Source organism: Seriola aureovittata, chromosome 7 (assembly GCF_021018895.1).
Source record: "Seriola aureovittata isolate HTS-2021-v1 ecotype China chromosome 7, ASM2101889v1, whole genome shotgun sequence".
Taxonomy (NCBI): domain Eukaryota; kingdom Metazoa; phylum Chordata; class Actinopteri; order Carangiformes; family Carangidae; genus Seriola; species Seriola aureovittata.
Genome location: NC_079370.1, coordinates 6,318,665 through 6,339,775, shown reverse-complemented (window position 1 = coordinate 6,339,775; position 21,111 = coordinate 6,318,665). Strand labels below are relative to the sequence as shown.

The 21,111-nt window shown below is 39.3% G+C and overlaps 1 protein-coding gene across 1 annotated transcript in view; it reads right to left on the bottom strand.

Annotated features, from left to right (window-relative positions):
• The window catches only part of LOC130172324 (collagen alpha-6(VI) chain-like), a 37,518-nt gene extending 17,245 nt beyond the window's left edge, over positions 1-20,273 (bottom strand). The window contains exons 1-14 of the mRNA XM_056380958.1: positions 20,199-20,273; positions 15,977-16,081; positions 14,985-15,560; positions 13,474-14,031; positions 11,985-12,602; positions 11,015-11,575; positions 9,343-9,894; positions 8,270-8,851; positions 6,628-7,200; positions 6,159-6,520; positions 5,438-5,516; positions 4,029-4,174; positions 1,644-1,736; positions 846-899 (exon numbers count right to left, since the gene is read on the bottom strand). Of these exons, the coding sequence (XP_056236933.1) occupies positions 846-899; positions 1,644-1,736; positions 4,029-4,174; positions 5,438-5,516; positions 6,159-6,520; positions 6,628-7,200; positions 8,270-8,851; positions 9,343-9,894; positions 11,015-11,575; positions 11,985-12,602; positions 13,474-14,031; positions 14,985-15,560; positions 15,977-16,067 (4,845 nt within the window). The 5' untranslated portion in view covers positions 16,068-16,081; positions 20,199-20,273. The remainder of the gene's footprint in view (positions 1-845; positions 900-1,643; positions 1,737-4,028; positions 4,175-5,437; positions 5,517-6,158; positions 6,521-6,627; positions 7,201-8,269; positions 8,852-9,342; positions 9,895-11,014; positions 11,576-11,984; positions 12,603-13,473; positions 14,032-14,984; positions 15,561-15,976; positions 16,082-20,198) is intronic.
• Between the last annotated feature and the right edge of the window lie 838 nt (positions 20,274-21,111).

Here is a 21,111-nt window from a genome sequence, read left to right as displayed (position 1 = left end):
TTTGATCCCATTAGTCTGTTCAGTTCATGTTCTTTCTTCTTTTTTTTTAATCTCTGTTTGTTGCTTTTTTAAATGATGACCTTACAAAAACATACAAACCCACCCCCACCCATATACTTAGTAAGTAGATAAGTGAATAAAATGAAATATAAATACAGCAAGTGAACAAGTACAATATATTTTACAATATAAAAAATAAATATACAATTAAAAAAGGGAAAAAAGAAATAGAAGAAAAAGAAAAAAAAGACTATATCCTAGTTCTCACAGTCCATTAAAGATGATTATTTGATATTTAGACAGAACTGTTATCCTATCATCATTTGCACTAAGGATTCTCATGGAACTCTAGCTCCTCTGCTACACATCTCAGAAAAGGTCTCCAGGTATTACAGAACTGACCAGGTGACCAGGTGAGCCTCATATAATATAATACATATAAGATATTCTTCATCCATTTTGTGTATATTCATGTAACATATGTCTACAGTATAAACATAGATACTAAAAATATATGTTGTATTAGTTAGACAGATATGTCATTATATGAAATTGTTTCAATTTCTACCAGATTCGATATGTAATTTTTACATACAGGCTATATATACATAAATCTACGTCTATGATTTTACTTTACTGTACATATATACATTTGCATATGGGACAGAATGCCAATAAGTCACATTGGGGCTTGTTCAAAGAAAATATATGAGTGTAGTTCAATTCATGTTCATGTTCTCTTCCAACATTACATTACCAGTTCCATTAGGGCTTCAGGTTTTCTCACACTCGTCCCAGCTGACAAATTTGGTCTCAACACTGTGTGTATTAAGTGAAGCACTTACACTGACTCCCTCTTCTCCCGGGAAGCCTGGCTGACCCTTCTGTCCAGTTTCACCCTATTTATAAAACACAGACAACAACTTCAGAAACACTGACAGAAACTCACAAAAGTCAGAAAGGAAGTAAAACTGTCCATCTATCTGCTACAACTGCATCTGGAAACCAATTATGAAGTGAAGTGAGTAGTAAAATAGGGTGACGGGATGTCTCCATTTTCCAGGTACAGGCCACCGGAAATGTCCTCATTTTTAAAGTTTGTAATTAAAAAAAGACATCTAGGCTTGCACTTGTTTTGGCCAATAGAGGGGTCTAGCTGCTACCTATAGCAACTTCAGAAGTGAAGCTAAAACCATCAAAATAAAGGTATCCAATCAGTTTTTCTTTTTTTGTCGTCTCTAGGCAGACAAAAGGTTAGCAGGCTTACTCATTGGTTAAAAAACAAAAACAAAAATAAACTTTGCGACTGCTTCAAAGGTAGGGAGTCATCATTTTATCAGTCGGCCTTCACAATAGTTTATTTTAATACAACAGTTACCATGGTCAAAATACATGACTGTCTCCCTTTTTATTTCATAGGTAAAAACATGGGATATTTTAATGATATTTTGACCGCTGAACGGGAGACGTCCCCTGATTTCACTTCAGAAATCTGGTCACCTTATAGTGAAAACTGCAGGAAGTAAAAGTTACCTTCTGAATGCATGGCCTGTTGCTCACTTTATGAAATCTGTGTTAGTGTCTGTTTGCTCCAGACTCTTAATATAATGTATAAAGTTAAAAGGTGTGTGTATTGCAGTCACCTTTGACGATGGTGTTCCTGGAAGACCGCGGGGACCTGGAGGTCCTACACATTTACAGGTGACGTTGCAGCACACCCTGTCTGACACTGTGTTCTGCAGAGAGACAGAGCAAAGAGGAGACAACCATAACATTTCCTTTTGAGGTCCTTATTTCAACACACATACAGAATAACATACAACATATGAATCAAAAAGTCGCGGCAGGGTAGAGTTTTTAATTTTTGATGGAGCTAGTCCACCATTTAAGTCACCAAGATCCGGACCTTTGTTTTTTTTCCCCAAGGTTTATAAAATAAAAGTAATGAAATTAGTTTTTTTTAGAAAGTCAGAATTTTGAGTTTAAAGTCAGAATTCTGAAAAACAAAACAAAACAAAACAAAACAAAACAAAACAAAAAAAACAAAAATCACACATGGCCCTGATCCTCTTCCGCAGCAAAGATATTGTATAACACCAAGATAAGGGACTTTCTCATCTGCTCATCAGTGTCCTCTCTATGGGTGAAGTGAATGATCTTGCTGTCACCACAAAATCTTTGCTCAGTGCAGTGGTTCTTTGATTATGTCAACAAACCAGACAGGCAGTTGAATGTGTTGAGCTCGATACAAGTAACTACAGATTTTGAACAGTAGAATGTTTGTAGTTCAATGCTGTTCATCCCCATGTTGGGTCCTCTGTGTGTCATCAAAGATCCTCTATACAGAAGATACTGTATCACAGGCAGCGCCAGTCGTATGAAATGGGACACAGTTGCCGTCTCCTAAGTGGGTGTTGGGAAAGAAAATACAGATACGTCTTCTTGTTATTACATCCTGTGGCTAGACCAAGCTTCGGCATTTTTAACACTAACTGATGGATTACTTGTCCCTGCCAAAAGAATAAAACAGCAGATGATACAAAATGGATTTGCCCCTTTTTTGCCGCTGTTTCTTATCTACTAAGGACATCCGATCAGCCCAGTACAAAGTCATGTCAATTTAATAGGCTAATAATCTGTTTTCTAGCAGTTGTTAAGCAATCAAACAAGTTTTATTCAAGTTTAATCCATGGTTTCACGTATAAGTAAGTCAATCCAGAAATAACTCTGGTCCATCTAAACATGGTTATTGTTTGGCAAATACTGTCGGCAGTTGACAGATCTCGCGAGAGTATGGCACTGAGACAGAGGCAGGTCTCCAATAAAGTTAATCTTCTCCTGATCTGTTGATCTGAAAAATGTCATTTTGATGTCAGAATGTTCTTAAGATGTGGGGCTTGTGAAAACCGGGTCCAATATTTTTTTCGATGATTAATCTGTCATGATCTGTTCACTCGTTCACTTCGCCCATTAGAATGAATAAACTCAGACCTGCCTCCGGTCTCCTAAAAGGGCAGGGAGGTGGAGAAACCCACGTCACATAGACACAGGAAATAAACGGAAATGAAGTGTCGTGGTTTCTCTACTGTCTCTGGTTGAGCTCGATACAAGTAACTACAGATTTTGACTAGCGGACTGTTTGTAGAGAAGGTGTATATCATTTTACTAAATTATTTTTACTATACTTTGGCGAAAAAGACAAGTGAGGAGTCACAGATAAAGGGACAGGCAGTGAATACAGAGGGAGAGAGAGAAGGACGGAGAGAGAAATGAACAGAAGGAACGTGATGTTGAGGACAGAGAGCTGAGAAGAGATGTGAGACAGCAAGCAGCTTATGTTTTGTGATCATTTTAGCCACTTCTGTATTTCTGGATTGTACTGTGAATCATTCATTGCAACATTTAACTTAATTTTTTATAATTTATGTTACATCCTATTGCCATGGTTTTAAAACTATTGTTATCTAAATTTTGGCCTCCAAAAGTCTTCAAAAGCACATATCTAGAACGTGGAAATCAATATTTTTCAGGCGGGGCATGCCCCCAAACCCCCCTAGAAAGCACAGTTGTTGGACCTTGGTATTTCTAAAACCCTGAGGACGGCCATGCCTGAACACTACACAATTTTATTTTCATTTTTATTGCAAACTGTATATATTAATAGATACGTAATATTAAAATAGGCCGATACTTTGAGATTATTTCACTTTCAACACAAACCAAACTACTTTAAAATTTCAATTTTAATTCAACAAGTCAAGTGAACTTGAAGTAAAGTCAAGTTTTGTTCTCATGATAAAACGGGCAGCTTCCTTCTGGAAGTATGAAATACAAAGAATCACTCATGCTGTCCACATGAGCAGATAAAATGTTACACTTGCCTCTCTGATCTCTCTCCAAAGGTTTGCACCCAGGAGGAGGCTACGACGGCAGACCCTGGCTCACACATCATACAAACTAATTTCCTTTAAACAGACTGCGGCCTTGAGGCAGTTTACCAGTGCTCAGCAGTAGCACAAATGACTTACAATCAATTTGAGGACGGTGCTGCCCACATTTGGCATGCCGATGCGCAGAGGACGGCGGTCTGTAAACCCGCGGCCAAACTCCACCTCCTGCAGCTGGGTGGGGTCATTCACTCTCTCCAGAGCCACAATCAGCAGAGCGCTGACCCCTGCAGACATAAAAAAAAGAACAGATTGTAGGTTTCTTGGCCTGATTTATGCCTATGAAACAGTTTGATCAGAGTGAATGATGAATGAAAGGATGTTTTCTGTCTTCATCTTCACTAATTAACCATTTAATTTACTGAGGAGCTCATACACTACCGGTAGCTACCACCATCTTTGTGTTTTCTTGAGTGTTACTTGATGCATGATTGACATTTGGAAATAAATCAATACACCTTAAATGTCAATATGACAACCATTTAACGACCATTAGTTTTTATCAGCTTTCTTCATGACAGACTCTTTTGTGGTGATCAATCTTCAAGCTCTCCAGCAGCTCTACACCTATGGTTCTACCCTAACCCTATGTTGTAGCGGTACAAAACTATTTAACTTTGTTTTTGTGCAAATTGGTTCAGCTCATGGGAAACTATGATGATTGATCAAATTTGCAGAAAAGTTGCGGTGATTAATTAATTAATTAAAAATGCACTGTCGCGCAGAAATCAAAGGGATTGGTTGAATTTGCGTTAATTATTGCGATTGTATCATTGTGACTTTACAGGGACTGTACAGTAGAGCTTCAGTGATAAACCCTCATTACAGAGATTAATCAACATCTGAGAGTTCAGTGGTGCAGAAACCAGAGACTCTGAAGTGATGTGGTCAGATGAGTCCTTCACCACATTCACCCCAGGTGGTTGGGTGAGGCAATGTGAAACGTACACCAAGAGAACAATACCCCTTAGAGGGAGGGGTCGCTGCAAATCAATACAAAGTTGTTCTGACTGATCCCTTTATCCTATGATGAAATATTTTTATCCTGATGGGAGGGGTCTCTTCAGGATGACAATGTCCCCATTCATAGGGAACAAGGGGTCACTGATGTATGATAGGAAATTTCACATTGACAGGTACAAAACATTAAAAGACTCCTACTGAGATCCAAAGCAAAAAAAAAAAAAACCCAAACAATTCAAACAGACATCACTTCTATATAATTATGCACATACTTGATGGATTTAAGTAAATTACTCAATAATGACTTGAGGAAGGAGGGGAAGTAGAAGGGGAAAGGCCAGAAAGATGGGAAAAGGAGGTCAGGATTAGGGAAGAATATAAGAAACAAAGAAAAATGGAGGGGGGTCTGACGACTTTTGTAATGAATAAAATGAATTATAGTAAAGAAATTATTGAAGAGAAGGATTAATTCCTCTATATTTCTACTTATCAGAACATTGGAAACAACTCCGCTTCCTAGGTTTTACCAGAATGTTGCAGCCGCTCTGATTCTTGTTTCAGTTTCATCACGTCTTCATTGAGTCCGTCTGAGAAGATCACCAGCACCTAAAAGATAAGTTAATCACGTTAGACTGTTGACATTGTTAAAGTCCTTCATAAGAATCACATCTTTCTGGCAAGTCTGAAAATTATTCCAATCATTATCGTATTTCAAAGTGGGGCAATGATTGGTAACCCGTCCGGCATTTTGTCCTAGTGTAATACTTGCTGCTCGGTGATCAAATTTTCTTTATCAGGTCACTATTCTGGTTCAGACTGATGTATTTCAACATCTACTTGATGGGTTGGCATAAAATGTTGTGCAGATGGTCCTCAAGGGAATTAATACTCATGACTTCAATGATCCCTTGATGTTTGCTCTAGTATCACCATAAGGTTCAGATTTGGGGTTTTGAGAGAAATGCCTCAACTATTGGAGGGACCAGCATGAGACTTTGAATACATATTCATTAATATTAGTTGTAATGACGTTAGTTATCATTAAGTCGATAATACTTTCCAGTACTTTGGTTAATGGTAGAATACCTGCTAAACTAATGACATCCCCATCATAACTGCTATCCTGTCACATTAACATGCTGAATGTACACTGAAGCCACAGAATGAGGAAAAAATTTGTCACCCTAATATAATTTCAGGTTGAATGACTGGCACATAATTGAGGATTTTGTGGATCGTCATTCTTACCTTCACATTAGCTTTGGACTTGGCTTGGAACATGTCCTTGAAGGCATTTAGTAGGGCGGTGTTGAAGAAGGTAGATTCCGACACTGGATGGCTCATGACTTTCTGCACCACATCCTCACTGTAGTGTTCAAAGTTTGTGTCATACAAAGTGCGTCCATTACGATCGAAGACATAGTACGCAATTTTGGTTTCCACAGGTTGGTCAGGCTTAACACAGCACAGGCCTTGTACTGAGGCAAGATCAGAGGTGATCTCTGGCAGGAAGGTCTTTAACTTGGGGTGACCGCTGACCAGCATCTCACCAAGTGCCCTGTTCCTTTCGGTAATATCAAATCCCATGGCGATATCAATGGAGCATGGTGCTGCAAAGTGAAACATGTCTTTACCATTGGCAGTCTTAGACAAAGAAGAATACGGTGTGAAAGACAGGGAGACAGACAGAGAGCCAAAGTCACACTTTTCAACTCACCAGATTGCTCCTCTGGTTCTTTACAGAATTCGTCAATCAACTTTTGCTTGATCTTTACCAAGCTCTTGAAGTTCTGCACATTGAACAGCCTCTCTGGGGTGCCAGTGATCTGCAGGAGCTCCAGGTCATGGACGTCTCCCACACCAATGGCGAACATCTCTATGTTCATAGCCCTGAGAATATCAGCCTCCTCCTCCACATCATCTTGAGATTCACCATCTGTGATCAACACCAGATTCTGTGGGATCCTAGCAAACCTACGGCTACCATTTGACTGCTCGAAGTACCCCTTAATGTGATGCAAAGCCTTTCCAATTAAGGTTTCTCCACCACTGTATTTCATTTTCTTCATGTGTGCGATCACGTCCTCCTTATTGGAATACTTGTTGAGGTGAAACTCATCCTGAAATATATCACTGAACTGAGCAACTCCAACACGTATATCCTCTTCCCTGACGTCAAAGCTCTCCACAAGTTGTTCCACGAAGTTTATCATGATACTGTAATTAGCATCGCCGATGCTACTTGATTGATCAAGTAGAAAGACCACATCTGCCTTGTCTTTCTCACAAGCTGCCAAAGCAAAGTAAGAGAAAGGCATTAGTAACAATACTGACAAAAAATTGTGCTATGAAATCATCACTGTTTAGCAGAATGTATGCATGGCCATGCCACACTCTCAACTCCCCAATTTACTGCAGTCTGAGTTCTTTCCATATAATGCTGTTGATGAATATTGATCACTTTGGGCACACAAGAAGAACAGGTGCTGAATTCTTGTTCTAGTTAACAGTTAGCATCCCCAACTCGGTCATGCTTTCCAATAAGCTGAATTGGCAATTTTCTGTGGTGGGAAGTCAGTGAGGGATGTTATCATTTTCACTGCACAAGTAGCCAGTAACCCGTTTTTTACCTGCACCAGGTTGATATTTGGCCTCTTAGCTATCTCAGCAGAGAATCACAAAATGTGACCAATATGTGCCTTGTGTGGTTTGTAGGTAATCTAGTATACAAGGATTTTTACCTTCTACTCAACCCACTAATCACTAACCTCATTAGCTGAATGAGGTGTGTTCAGTCAATGAAAAAATGGAGGGTATTTTTTGTTATTTTATATATATTATTATACATTATTCCCATAATGTAGTATAATGTGCCATCAATTGTTTTTTTTTCTAATTATTGGTTCCCTCAGTTTAGTAATTCACAACCCAGATAAAAAAGTCCTGTCTTCATTCATTTGTCCCTGGCATATCTATGGACATGGTTACAAAAATAAAACTGTTTGATGTTGACATTCTTTACAAGATAACATTCATAACATTCATACTGTTCATAAAAACTACTGGAAGCTGACTGACCCTTACACTTACTGGGCTCTGTACTGAGATAGCACTTAAGAAGTTTCGTTCAAGAATTTATAGCTTTTCAGAATTCATAGAATCAAATGATAAAGATTATGACTGTCAGCATGTTCAGATACCACTGAGTTTAAGTGTAAAATATGCGTTTTTGTGAATTTGCTGAATTGACCCTTTCAAACCCGTAGCAAACCTTTGGCACTATAAACCTTTACATCATCACAGTGAAGATTTAGAACTAATGTGTGTCTGCACAACAAATGTGCCATGACACCTCTTACCTGGCTTAGTGGTATTGCAGAGAACAGAAGAAATATTCTTGTGAAGCATTTCCAGGGCGTCAAAATTGTCCACATAGAAAACTTTGGATTTGTCGTTACCAGCCATGGTATACAGCTGTTCCATGGATGCGTCCCTGATTCCGATGCTGAAGACTTGGATGTTGTTTGTTCGCAGTTCATTTGATGACAACTCCAGAGCATCAGAGTCGGTGGCAGCACCGTCTGTGATCACCATGAGAATCTGAGGCACCTTTTTTTTTCTTCGGCCACCATGTTCAGCCCCAAAGTACTGTAAGGAGTATTTCAAGGCTTTGCTTGTGTAGGTCAATCCCTCTGGTTGTCTCACCTTTGTAATTGCATCAAGAACGTCTTTTTTGGAAGAAGAATGCTCTTCAAGACTAAAAACAGAATGTGGTTCATTGGCGTAGATGATGACCCCAAAATTAGTCTGGTCCTTGCCGACTGTGGTTCTGTCCACTATTGACTTCATAAATATTTGCATGCTTGTAAACTCGGGTTGTCGTATGCTTCCGGAGCCATCCACAAGGAAAATAATGTCAGCTCTTTGAGTCTTCTTACAGTCTGGTTGAAGGAAAAAGACCAAATGGTAACTTAAAAATGTCAATCAAATATTTTAGGAAGACAGATATTCATTGTTGCAAAATCAAAAGTTAGATGACCAGATAAAATCAACTTAACCTGTGTCTTCAGTACGAAATGTGCAATTTTGTCAATTTTAGAGTCTTTCTTTTCTTAGTTCAGTGCATTAACATTTGAAAAAGGCACATTTTTTTGTGTTTGGCTGCGGCCAGTGTTGGATCTACTTTTCAAAAATCAAAAAATTACGTCATTTGCTCAGGAGTGCATAACCGTACAATTTCTAAATCATACAGCTTTCAGAAAGCATTTATGATGAGATTCAATTGGGGTAATACATGCATAAAACAAACAATGGTGTAGACTCATTTAGAGTAGACTGAAACAGAAAGAAATTAACCTCATGACTGAGCTTCTACAAAGTCATTGTCTGATTAATCTAGAGTACTTTTGGGATAAATCTATACTGCTCTTACCGTCATAACAGAGTTTCAAAATCAGGTGGTTTTCCAATTCCTTCAGAGCATCAAACCTGCTCAGATAAAAGCTGTTTTCCACTGAACCGCCAAGCTCTACCAGCTGGGGGTATTTAGCCTCCCCCACTCCAATGGCATAGATCTCCACTCCGCTGTCTCTAAGAGTTGCAGCAGGGCCTTTGACGTCATCTTGGGATTCACCATCTGTTATAATTACCAGTCTCTGCCCCAGGCCAGGACGCCCTCCCTGGGAATTAGTAAAATACCGCGACACCTCTGTGATGGCCTTTCCTGTCTGGGTGTTTTGTTTGATGTGCTGCATAGCATCGATGACGTTCAACAGTTTATCTTTGCTGTAGTGTCTGTCAAGTTTAAACTCCAATTGTGGATCAGTGCTGTACTGCATGACACCAACATGCACCTGATTCTGCCCGATGGCAGACTTTTTAATGATAGATTTTATGAAATCTTTCATTTTCAGGTAGTCCTCATCAGAGATACTCCAAGAGCTGTCAACTAAGAACATGATGTCGAGTGGTATGTCTTTACAAGCTGTGGACAAGGAACACACAGAAATGTTAGTCGGATGTTCTCTTCTTCCCCCTTTTCTTGTCTTAGTGCCCAGTCATTGCATATTACAGAGATTACAGGCAATAGACAATCTACTACAGATGTGTATTTTCTGACTGGTTGTTCAAAGCATGTATTGTCCTAGTCTATATCAAAAGCACGAAACTAAAATTAATACTTTTAGAAGATCACTTCTCAAATGATCCCTGAGCCCAAATTAGTCAGGATCTATTTTCATGAAGGAGAGAATCCTCAAATAACTGAAGGACCTAGCTAGTCTGGGGAAAGTGCGTCCACTATATCTTCCCACCCCGTACACCACAACACTGATGTGTGGTGAAATGTGAAATTTGTAACTTCCAGGTTTCTGTTTCAAAAGTGATAAAACTTCATTCAACATCACTTTGCCATTTGTAATACCACAAATTATTAAAAATCTGGCCTAATAATATAACCGTACTCAACAATATGTCACTTGGTATGTCACCTCCAGAGCAACTTAAACCGAGAGGAGGACATTCAAATTCCAGTTAATAATGCAAAACAGATACCTAACGAGTATCTATGGTGGAAATTGATATATAAAGTTGAAAGCTTTTTTAAAAAAATTTTTATCAGAGTTGAACAATTCATTTGTTAAACTACGGCTCCCATGAAAATATACTTGTGTACTACCACACACACTTGCACCATGGTAACTTGGTTACTTCTTCCATCTTCACTTTCTCATTTTCTTGTCAAACATCATTTTTACAACATTTTAACTGTAATCTCTGCTCTCTGAGAAACTTCTAAAATGTTTGGTCCTCTCTGTCTCGCTAGTAGTACAACCATATCTGAACTAGTGTCAGCCTCTCGATTGGCCTCTTCTGTTGAGCTGGTGACATATAACCTGTGAAGGTCTAGGGCTTATGCGAGATTTATTAATATATATATATATTCACTTGACTAAGATCATTTTTCAAGGCCATTGTTTTAGAATTTTTGCTATATTACAAATGTCTGTGTGATTTCAAATGAGGCTCTCTTACTTCTAGAACAAAACACAGACGTTCTGGTTTCAACTCAACTGCTAGATGTGCATTTTAAAATCAGGTCTTACCGTCTGGAGAACAGATGGTTCTGATGATGTCATCTTTGAGGTGCGTCAGGGCATCAAAACTACTGACAAAAAAAGTATTCTCACTGTCGCCGGCAATTTCAACCAACTGCTTCTGGTCAGATTCTTTCACTCCGACAGCAAAGATGGTGAGACCTTGGTCTCTCAAATCTTTTGCAGGAGCCTTGACTTCATCCTGTGATTTTCCATCTGTGATGACGATCAGATACTGTGGGACTTTGTAACCACGCGTGTTCTTTGCTTTCTCAATTTCTTGTTTCATGTATTCCAGTGCTTGTCCTGTGTTTGTCCCACCTCCTTCATGCAAAATATTCTCTACGGCTTTCTCGATCGTTTTACCATCTGAATAGGTTGTCGGCTCAAATACCACAGTTGGATTTTTGGAGTATTTCACAAGCCCTATGCGGACATGGTTTTCCCCAATATGGAAGGCCTTAATAAACCCAATGATGAATTTCTGCATGTCTTTGAAGTCTTCATTACCAATGCTTCCTGAGTCATCCATCAGGAAGAAGATATCTGCATCATCCTTTTGTTCACACGCTTGAGAGGAGAAGCAACAACAAGAGTTGATTATTTTCTTATAGTCAAAGAGAGGGAAGGTTAAAATGAACATTTAAACATTGGGAAATATTTGAATCAATTTAAATTTAAAGAACAGCTATTCAAGAGGCAACAAGTACAATTCAACATCCCCATTGCACAAACAAACATATGGTTGGGGTTGATAGGCTGTTATTACCTACTTTAACTTGGAAATTAACCATTGTTCATTCTGGGAACCAAATCTACTTAGGTTTTTTAGCTTAGGTCAAAATTACTCATTAGTCCACATATGCCATTCTCATCTTTATTTTATCTTTACACTGATTTAATTTGTGTTGCATAAATAGAATCAACAATACAAGAATAGAATCTTTAAACGTGGACAATGAAAAACAAGAGTTCAAACCTTGTTTGATGTCTTTTTTGTCTGTGCTTTCAGTGAACACTTCTTGAATGATGTTGCTGCACAGGACTTTCTGCAGGTCTTGCTTCAGGCGTTTCAGGTCGGTGAAACTATCTACGTTAAAAACATATTTATGGCTGGGGTGAGACGCCATCGCCTCCAGCTCTGATTTATCGTCAACTTTGATTCCTACAGAGTAAATGGTGACACCATCCCGACGAAGTTTGATTGCAGCATCGCTCACACTATCCTGAGATAAACCATCTGTGATCACCACTGCCACCTGCTGGACACTTCCTTTCCTTTTGCCCCTTGATTTAATGAAGATTTTTTCCCGTGCAAAGTTTAGGGCAGCTCCAGTGTTTGTACCACCACCTCTGTAAGGCAGGACGCTGATGTACTGCAGGATGTCGGCCTTGCCTCTTTTCGTATCGAGGTAGATGTGGGCTGTGGGGCTGTCGCCGTACGTAACCAAGCCAATTCGGACTCTATTCAAACTGACATCCAGGCTACTCACGATCGAGTTCAGGAAATGACGTACCAAATGGAAGTTGTCGTGTCCAATGCTCCCCGATTCATCTACGATGAACACAATGTCTGCCACATTGGCTTCTTTGCAATCTGTGAAAGATGTGTAATTAGTTAACTTGAGCCATGTGCTACTTACCCATTCAATTATATCTACAGAACATAGCTATACAATGTCCTCTTCTGCTAACACTAACTCATAAAATAACAAAACAGCAAACTACTGGTTAGGTGGTAGATGATGTTGAATTTTGGAAAATATAATAATTATTGCAACAAGTGAAATGAAATACTAATGAATTTTGCCTGTATTTTATATGATGTTCTCAGAAACACACCAATGTGGACAAGCCTGCAGCCAGACAATTAACTAGGTATAAGCTGAAACATTCCTACTAACTGGCAACAAGCTAAGTAGGCTATACAAAGCAACTACTGAGCTTAGCTAAACACACCTTAAAAGAATCACAGTTTTTGAATTATTTATATTTGCAAGTGATGATTTGAGAATCAGATTGATATGTTAATTGCTGAGCTGGAGTCAGGACATGGTTAGACCAGTGTGTCATAAAGGCTAGCTTTCAAAGTTGAAAATGCATGTACCAACGCCTCTAAAATTTTGATTGATACAGGCGTTGTCACAGCAACGTCAGACATCTGACAAGAGGGGTGACAACGAGGTAAGCGACAATTGTCACAATTGGCTGTTTTGTTTGCAAAATGTTTTTGCTATCACACCCCATAAACTGCCAAATAGTCGACGAACAAATATATTAGTCTGTCTAATCAGTACAGAACTTATTATGAGACCATGATCCTTTTTCAAGTGATGGAAAATGTTGGAAAATACATTTTCAGATGCTTATCCCAATGAATCAAAGAGTTGATTATTACTAAGTTGACTTTACAGTAACTGATACAGAAAACTAAATGATGATTATAGTATCAGTAAAAACTTTCTCACCTTCAGTTATGTTCTCCTTTTTCACAGAAGTGACAATGTCTCTCAGAAGAGTTATTTTGGGAGAATCAAATGCATAACCTGCACTGGAAAGAACGTGTACTAATCTCATGTCTGCACCTGCATTCATCCCCACAATATTTATCCCTGCTGATTCAATATAATAAGCCTCCCTGTCCACAGGACCAACTGAGTCTTTTCCAGTCACAACGACCAGGAACTGTTTGGAGCCCCGGTGTGCACGACCCCCTGCCTCCTTGGTGAAAAAGTGAGTATTGGCGTACTCCAGAGCTCTGGCCAGGTTATGTTGTTCGTAGGGTTGTGGCTGCAGGCGGAAAGATTGTACACCGTTGATCGTCTCCTGCTTGGTTTGAAAAGAGTTGAGTAAGAATGCAACCTTGGTATCTTGAGCATACTGAGCCAAACCAATGCGGTAACTGGATGCTCCAACAGGAATCTGTTTGATCAATTTGGTAAGCTCTGACTTAAACATGGAGAACGGTCCTTGGGCTATGCCACTGTCCACCAAGAAGAAAATATCTGCATACTTGTCCGCCAAAGCTGAAAGAAGACAAAACAAAAAAACATATTGCGATGAATTTCAGTACAGACTTTTATCATGACAGATTATCATGCTAAGGGTGTCAGTCTGCTCCAAACAAAGAGGTTGTCGTTTAAGAGTTCTTGTCAAAGCCTTGGCTATTTTATTGTAGTTTAAGATGGGTCAAAGAATTCAGCTTTACTGACGTTTCAACTCACAAATTTGTGTGTGTGTGTGTGTGTGTGTGGGGTGGGGGGGTGGGGGGGTGGGGTGTTTCTTGTATGTCTTGACCAGCAATTTTATATATTTATTGTCTTATTTAATAGGTGCAGTGCACATTGTAATTAACTTGCTGTAAATGAGGCAGTACCCCAAGAGGCTGTTTTTCAATTGTAAAAAGAAAAGAAAAGAAAAAAGAAAGCTGGAGAAAGGTTGACTGTGCACACAACATGCTCTCCAGTTCTAATTACTCAGGCTTCACACAACTACTTTTTCATTGTCTACAAGTGGGTGCAGCACCATGAATACCTTGGAGGTGAGTGAACCTTTATCCACATTTGTAAAATTCTTTACAATGGTGGAAGCTATTGATGAAACTTTGTACAAATTACTTTTGTAACTGACAACCTAAATACACCTGCCCACATCCTGCTCTGCATATTTTCCAGCTATCGTCAAAACAATTGTAAACCCATACAGGAAGTGACAGTAGTCAGTTGAACTTTTTCACAAAATGACTAATGAAGAGGTCTGCAGATCAGAAGTAAAACTGTTATAAGGGTCTGGTTAAGATTCAAACAAACATGCCCAGTATGATCTCAGCCTAATGGAGAAAAATCTTATTAGCAACCACAGATGCTCTTTCTCTTTCTGTATTTCAAAAGATGGACTTTGGCTAGCTGTTTTTCTTGCACGGTTATTTTCATTTGTATAGCAAAATAAACAAATGGACAGCTATAAAATGGTTCCTAACCCTCCACAGACTTGCAAACAGTTGACAGCAGAGTCTCCTTCAGCCTGGCCAGAGCCTGGTAATTATCAATGGTGAAAACAAAATCCTTTGGGGAGAGGACGGCGATGGACTCGAGCTCCGGTACGTTTGCTTCTCCCACCCCTATGGCAAACACAATGACTCCCTTATCCCTCAGTCTTTGGGCAGGTGCAATCACGTCATCATTGGACACTCCATCTGTGATGACCACAGCAATCTGAGGAATCCGATGGTTGGCTCTGCTCCCTGCTGCTGGGGTGAAGTACCGTTTCTGGAGGAGGTCGATGGCCTTGCCCGTGTTTGTTATCCCTCCTCGGAGGGACAATTTTTCCACTGCATCCAGCAATGACTTCCTGTCCTTGTGATCTTTCAGGAGGAACTCCGGATGAAAGTCGTCACTGTACTGTGCCAAGCCGATCTGAACTTTTTTGGGGCCAATGTCAAGAGCCATGATGACGCTGTGGAGAAATCTTTGGATATCCTGAAAGCTTTGAGGTGAAATGCTGGAGGAACCATCGACCAGGAAGACGATGTCGGCTGCAGTGACATTTTCACAAACTGGATAAGGGAAAAATAAAGTCAGCATTGCATTTCTCAAAATAACTAGAGCCACATTAACATTACAGGTCACAATGTCTCTTAATTGTGATAAACTAATGAAACATTATCGAATTGATAGTTTAGCATTTTCACCAGCTGCGATGTGCACTGACATTTTTGAAAATGTCAGATCTCATTACTTTTTAAAATTCTAAATATATTTTCTGTTGTCATTGCTCCTCTTTATTTGCTTGTATAGATTTAGGGTTATGTTGAAATGCTAAAAAAAAAAAAATCAGCATTCACTGTTTTTCTGTAAAAGGGAGCCTGGCAATGTCCTTCATTGTTCCCAGGGTTTTGTGACATAAACCACATGAACACCAAGCCTACAATATTTCTGTACCTGATCTCTCATTTCTAAAAGCAAAGCTCACCTGTTGTCTGAGCAGCGATGCCACAGGAACACGCTGCTAGGATGAGGCTGAAGAGAAGACCTGTGCTTCCCTTCATTTTGGGAGCGCTCATGAGTTTCTCTCTTCCTGTAAAATAGATGTTAGAGTTGGATTCATGGGGATAAAAAACAAGTCCCCATTATGTAAATCATTACGTTATAAGGTGAAGACATGTTTTAAGGGTAGGGTAGGGTAAGGTTAAAGGTTAAGGGTAAGGGAAGTAGTGGTTACGGTCAAGGTGTCTGTCTGTGTGTCTATGGACAGATTTTGTCACCATGACAGCGTCACAACCAAGATACAGACACAAAACTTTACAGGTGTTTAGTTGAGATCACAATGCAGATGGGCGTGGTTCGACCCACCAGTACTGTATAAAAAAAAAAAAACCCAGAAGTTTGAAGTTTAGTTTTTGGTGTGCAGCAAGTCCTTTCTAACTGTTTTGTAGTTTTGCTGGATATCAGTTTTGTGAACAGTTGGCATGAATTAAAAGGGGAAATTTACAAGAACTCTGCTAATGTCCCAATGATTACTGCAATTTCCTGAATGGTTTGGATTTCCCAAAACAAAAATACATGAGAGCAACATTAAAAGCTGTTTCCCAGAGCTCACTGGGGCACCTGGGTGGTTCATGTTCAAATCCTCCATCAAAACAAGCACTTGGACAAAACTTCACTGAGAGTGAGTTCAAGCACAACAAAACTGCAATTGTATGAACCTCATATGGTGCATTTGGATTTAAGACGCATATTTACAGGAATGGGATACAGAATATAAGCAATATAAAGCATAAAATACAATTAATGAGGGAGCAAACTCCCTGGTGTTGGGGTGTTGAATGACGTGTGGAGGGTGCTGTCCCAATTCAGGGCCTCGTCCTTCAGAGGCTGCAATCTAGTAAAAACTAAATCCAATAATCTTTTTGGGTAGAATCACAATCCACCATCTTGCTCATCATCTGCATTCTGTTTCTGCTCTGATTTTATTCTGAAAGTCCTGACAGGAAGTTGTGGTTCCTGTCTTTCTGCTTCGTTGATGCTTGTGATTTACTTATTTTCTTCATGTCACACATTGTATATCGCTCCGTCAGAGGTTTGTCAAGCACGCAACAGAACCTTTGAAACTTCCTTTCACAACTTTTCAGAATAAAAGCTCACAGTAGTTTGAAATACAGCATTGCTACTTTTATTTTCTTGGCAAAATCGCTAAAGAGGAATTGATTCTGTGGGTAACTGTTGCTGCTCAGACAGAGATCCATTTCAGCAACAGAGATCTCAAAATAATCTAGCAGGTCAGATATTATTGCTGGGGGGGGCAGTTTTGCCGCCAGTTGCCAACCACTCGTTTCTTTGATGAATTTTTATTTGGTTTAAGATGTTGCGACCATATTTGCAAGTTTATTAAAACGGCATATATGTTAAAAATGTATACGTTTTTCTTATTCATTTTTAAAATGTATCTTCATATCTATCAGACTTTTTGACTGTTTATAATATCAACATACTGACAGGCTTTGGATGGATATATAGTTAAATAATATATGTTTAAATATAATCATGCATAAACATACATATTTGTGTGGGACAGAAATTTTTCCAACTTCTAATAGGTTTCACATATAATTCTTACATAAATGTTTTTATTTTACATGTATAAATGTCATATATAGAAATTCAATATATGTACATCTGTTACACTTGCTTATGGGAGGTATTGTTGTGCCTCACCCACCCACTGCCGAGCTGCTGTCAGCCCAGGAACCTGGAGCTGTGACTCTCTCCACAGCCACAGACTGGGTGTGGTTTTCTCTCTATTCCTAAAATCCACAATAATCTGCTTGGTCTTTTTGGAGTTTCAAACTGGGTTGTTGTTGGCGATACAGTAACAGCAGATATTAATGAGTCGTATTGATCACTAAGGCAGATAATTGGAACCATGTATGAAAAGTCTGACTGCTGCTCTCCTCTCACGGACCGCCGCTGTATTCTCAGTTTAATAGAGCGCAAACCAAAGTTCACTCACAATCGTAGCGAGGAACATCATATCAAGTGTGGGGTCAGGGTCTTCAGATAAATCTCAGGGGTCATGAGAAGATCAACATCAATCTGTTTTCAGATGATTTTAATGGTGTTTTTGATCCTCTCTGCTGCATTGCTCTGGGCTGGGAAAAACAGTATCTCTTTTTCTTTGTATGTTTAAACTAAACTAAATCTAATCTAAATATAAATTTAAAGCAGAAAAAACATGTAGATACACAAACGTCAGGGCAACATGTGCTGTTCATGACCTGCAGCATCAGCTGTTTGTCTCTAGTGCTTAACTTTATTTAACACCACTGATCTTTGCTTGGGATAAAAAAAAAAAACACCCTTTGGCTGATGTGGTCTGAACACAGTGACATTTACATCCTGTGAAAATTAGTTCTTTGCAATAATAATAATAAATAATAATGATAATAAACTTGTTATATTATATACACAATATTCTCTATTTATCATTATTTTAACCAAATACCAGGTATGTGGATAAGACAAGTAGAGTGACAGCCACCTTGTTCCAGGTGAAAGCTACCCATAATCCAAAGCAGTAAAGGTCTGAGGGACTATAGTTTGACCAGAAAGAGGACTGAGGACCCATCAGAGCTGAAGCGGACCAGAGAGAGACCCGAGTCCTCTTTCAAATGAACTCACAACTCACTTTCTCAGACACGAGACTTTTACGTATCGAGGTGTGTGTCTAAAAGAGCGGTGACTGTGATGAATAAAATAAATAAATGTCACCTGGCTGACTACTACTAATAAAAAAAAAATCACAAACCTTCATACAAATTAAGGCAAACCAACGAAAAACAAAACGAGAAGAATTAAAGGTGTGTGAAGATTCAAGGACAAAAGATTCAAGATTCAAAATAAATATTACATCAAATAGAGTCTGTGGTTAGTTCATGTCTGTAATAACAGCGGGACAGAGGACTGAACGCTGTGGATGTTTTTTAGACAGCAGACATGAGTTGATGATAAGTACCTGCACTGGTACATGGTCATGGTAAAATAACAAAAGTTTTGACTTCTTTTTTTTTTTTATAAATAATTTTGGTCGATTTTCTGCCTTTATTTAATAGAGCTCATTGACACAGACAGGAAATTCAGAGAGAGACTGGGGGATTGACATGCAGCGAGTGGTCCAGTCGGCAGGGGGACAAACTGGGGACACTGGTCAGGGCGTATGAGCCAATGTGGTCTACACCCTAAACATGCGGATATCGGGTCACCCCAGGGTTTAACCTCTAATAGCAAATGCTGCTTGGACAGAACATTTCAGACGTATGAAAGAAATGCTGAATGAGAAACATGGCATCATGTTTGCAGCTGTCCGTGCACAGTTTCACAGGTTTTATGTTGCTATGGAAACGGCTTTACATTTCCCTTTATGGCCTGAGAGCTGTTGACGACACCCGTGAAGAGCACAGAGATGCTTCAGTCTCTTTTTGGAGAACTCCCCCTTGGTTTGGGCAAAGGTTTGAATAGGAAACAGATGCACTTCAGCTGTTTGGCAGCAAACTAACTTCAGTATCAGGTCATGACCGTAGTGTTAAGACATTCAAGTCACAACTCAAGTCATTAACCAGGTGGAGCTTGATAAGCTCCGTTCTGTTGTTGACAGGAACAGAGATAGAGAATACCACCATACTTCTCCTTTAAATGTAAGAAGCCAGAAATAGAAAATACAGCTACTTTAAGTGATCCGTTAAAAACATGAGGTTTATGTGTAACAGCCCCTTAAACATTAAATAAAATGGAAAGTACTGATTTGATTCCCATGTGCATACGAGAATTCAATTGGATATTTGTCCCCAGGGGCAATTTAATGGTCATTTCAGAGCTCACATCAGAGCAAAGACAAATCAGACATTAACGACAATGAAGAAACATCATCAGTGCAAAGAAAACAAACAATCATCAATGGTCCAAAACAAAACCTGTAATATCATAATGAGAATAAAAGTAACAATAACACCATGAAGAAGACATCACTAGTGCAAAATATCACCTTCCAGGGTAAAAATAATTAAATCCAAAAACAACTCCTTCCTGCAAGGAACCTGAACTTTAAAGAACCTGAACTCTTCAGTCCACTAATGCAGAACTGTTAAACTCTGCATCGTTGTACATGTTCTATGAGCGGACAGACATTCAGAGTCACTTACAGATCTGCTGCTGCTGCTGCTGCTGCTGCATCAGCTCTGTCTGCATCCAAACGCAAGAGTCCTTCCGTCACGCAGGGAGCTGCAGTCTTGTTTTGGGAGGATGATAAAGAAGAGGAGGAGAAGGAGGGATAAGACCCAGATGACGAACTCCTCCTCCTCCTCCCACCACATTCTGCAAGAGAAGTAGATGAGGCTCTAATCCATTGCTTTTTTTTATTTGTGTATGTGAATAATTTGTCCTTTTATAGCCGAATAATTCAGGATTGTGGTGCACCAGCTGTTTGCCAATCCATCTCTAAGTTTTTGTGTAAAGTCCTTCCAAAGTTCTTAATAGGTTCAGGTTGCAGCATTTAAACTTAATGGTCATTTTGGGAAAAATACTTGTTTGGTTTCTTGCAGGGATAAATGAAAACATGGATACCACTCTTACACTTAAATGTCAGCAGCCAATCAGCTCGTCGTCTTTAGTTTAAGTGATGATGTTACAACTGAACTGTCTTACAGGAGAAGTACATTTTTAACAGTCTCTGTGAGAAATAATTTTATGAACTGTAAATGTGTAATGACTGTTGGCATCCTCCATTTTCAAAGTTGAACTGAAAGACAAAAGCAGATGTCTGTGCTCTGGCCCTGCACACACTGGGCAGAAATACAGTTTTAGAGTTTGTGTGAGGGTGAACAGAGGGCTTTGTGTTGGAAGGCGCTCAGTTTGGCCACAGATAACATGTTTGGTGGGAATTCTGGTGATTTCTGAATAAAATTAGTTCATTTAGTTTGATGGGGCAGCTGAGTTTGGCCACAGAGGAGAAAGGGAGGAAAGTTCTGTGGAAATTCTCAAGAAAAGATGCAAGTGAGCTCTGTGGTCTTCAAGTCAGTCTGAATCTAAACAGTGGACATGGATATTTATGGAGGA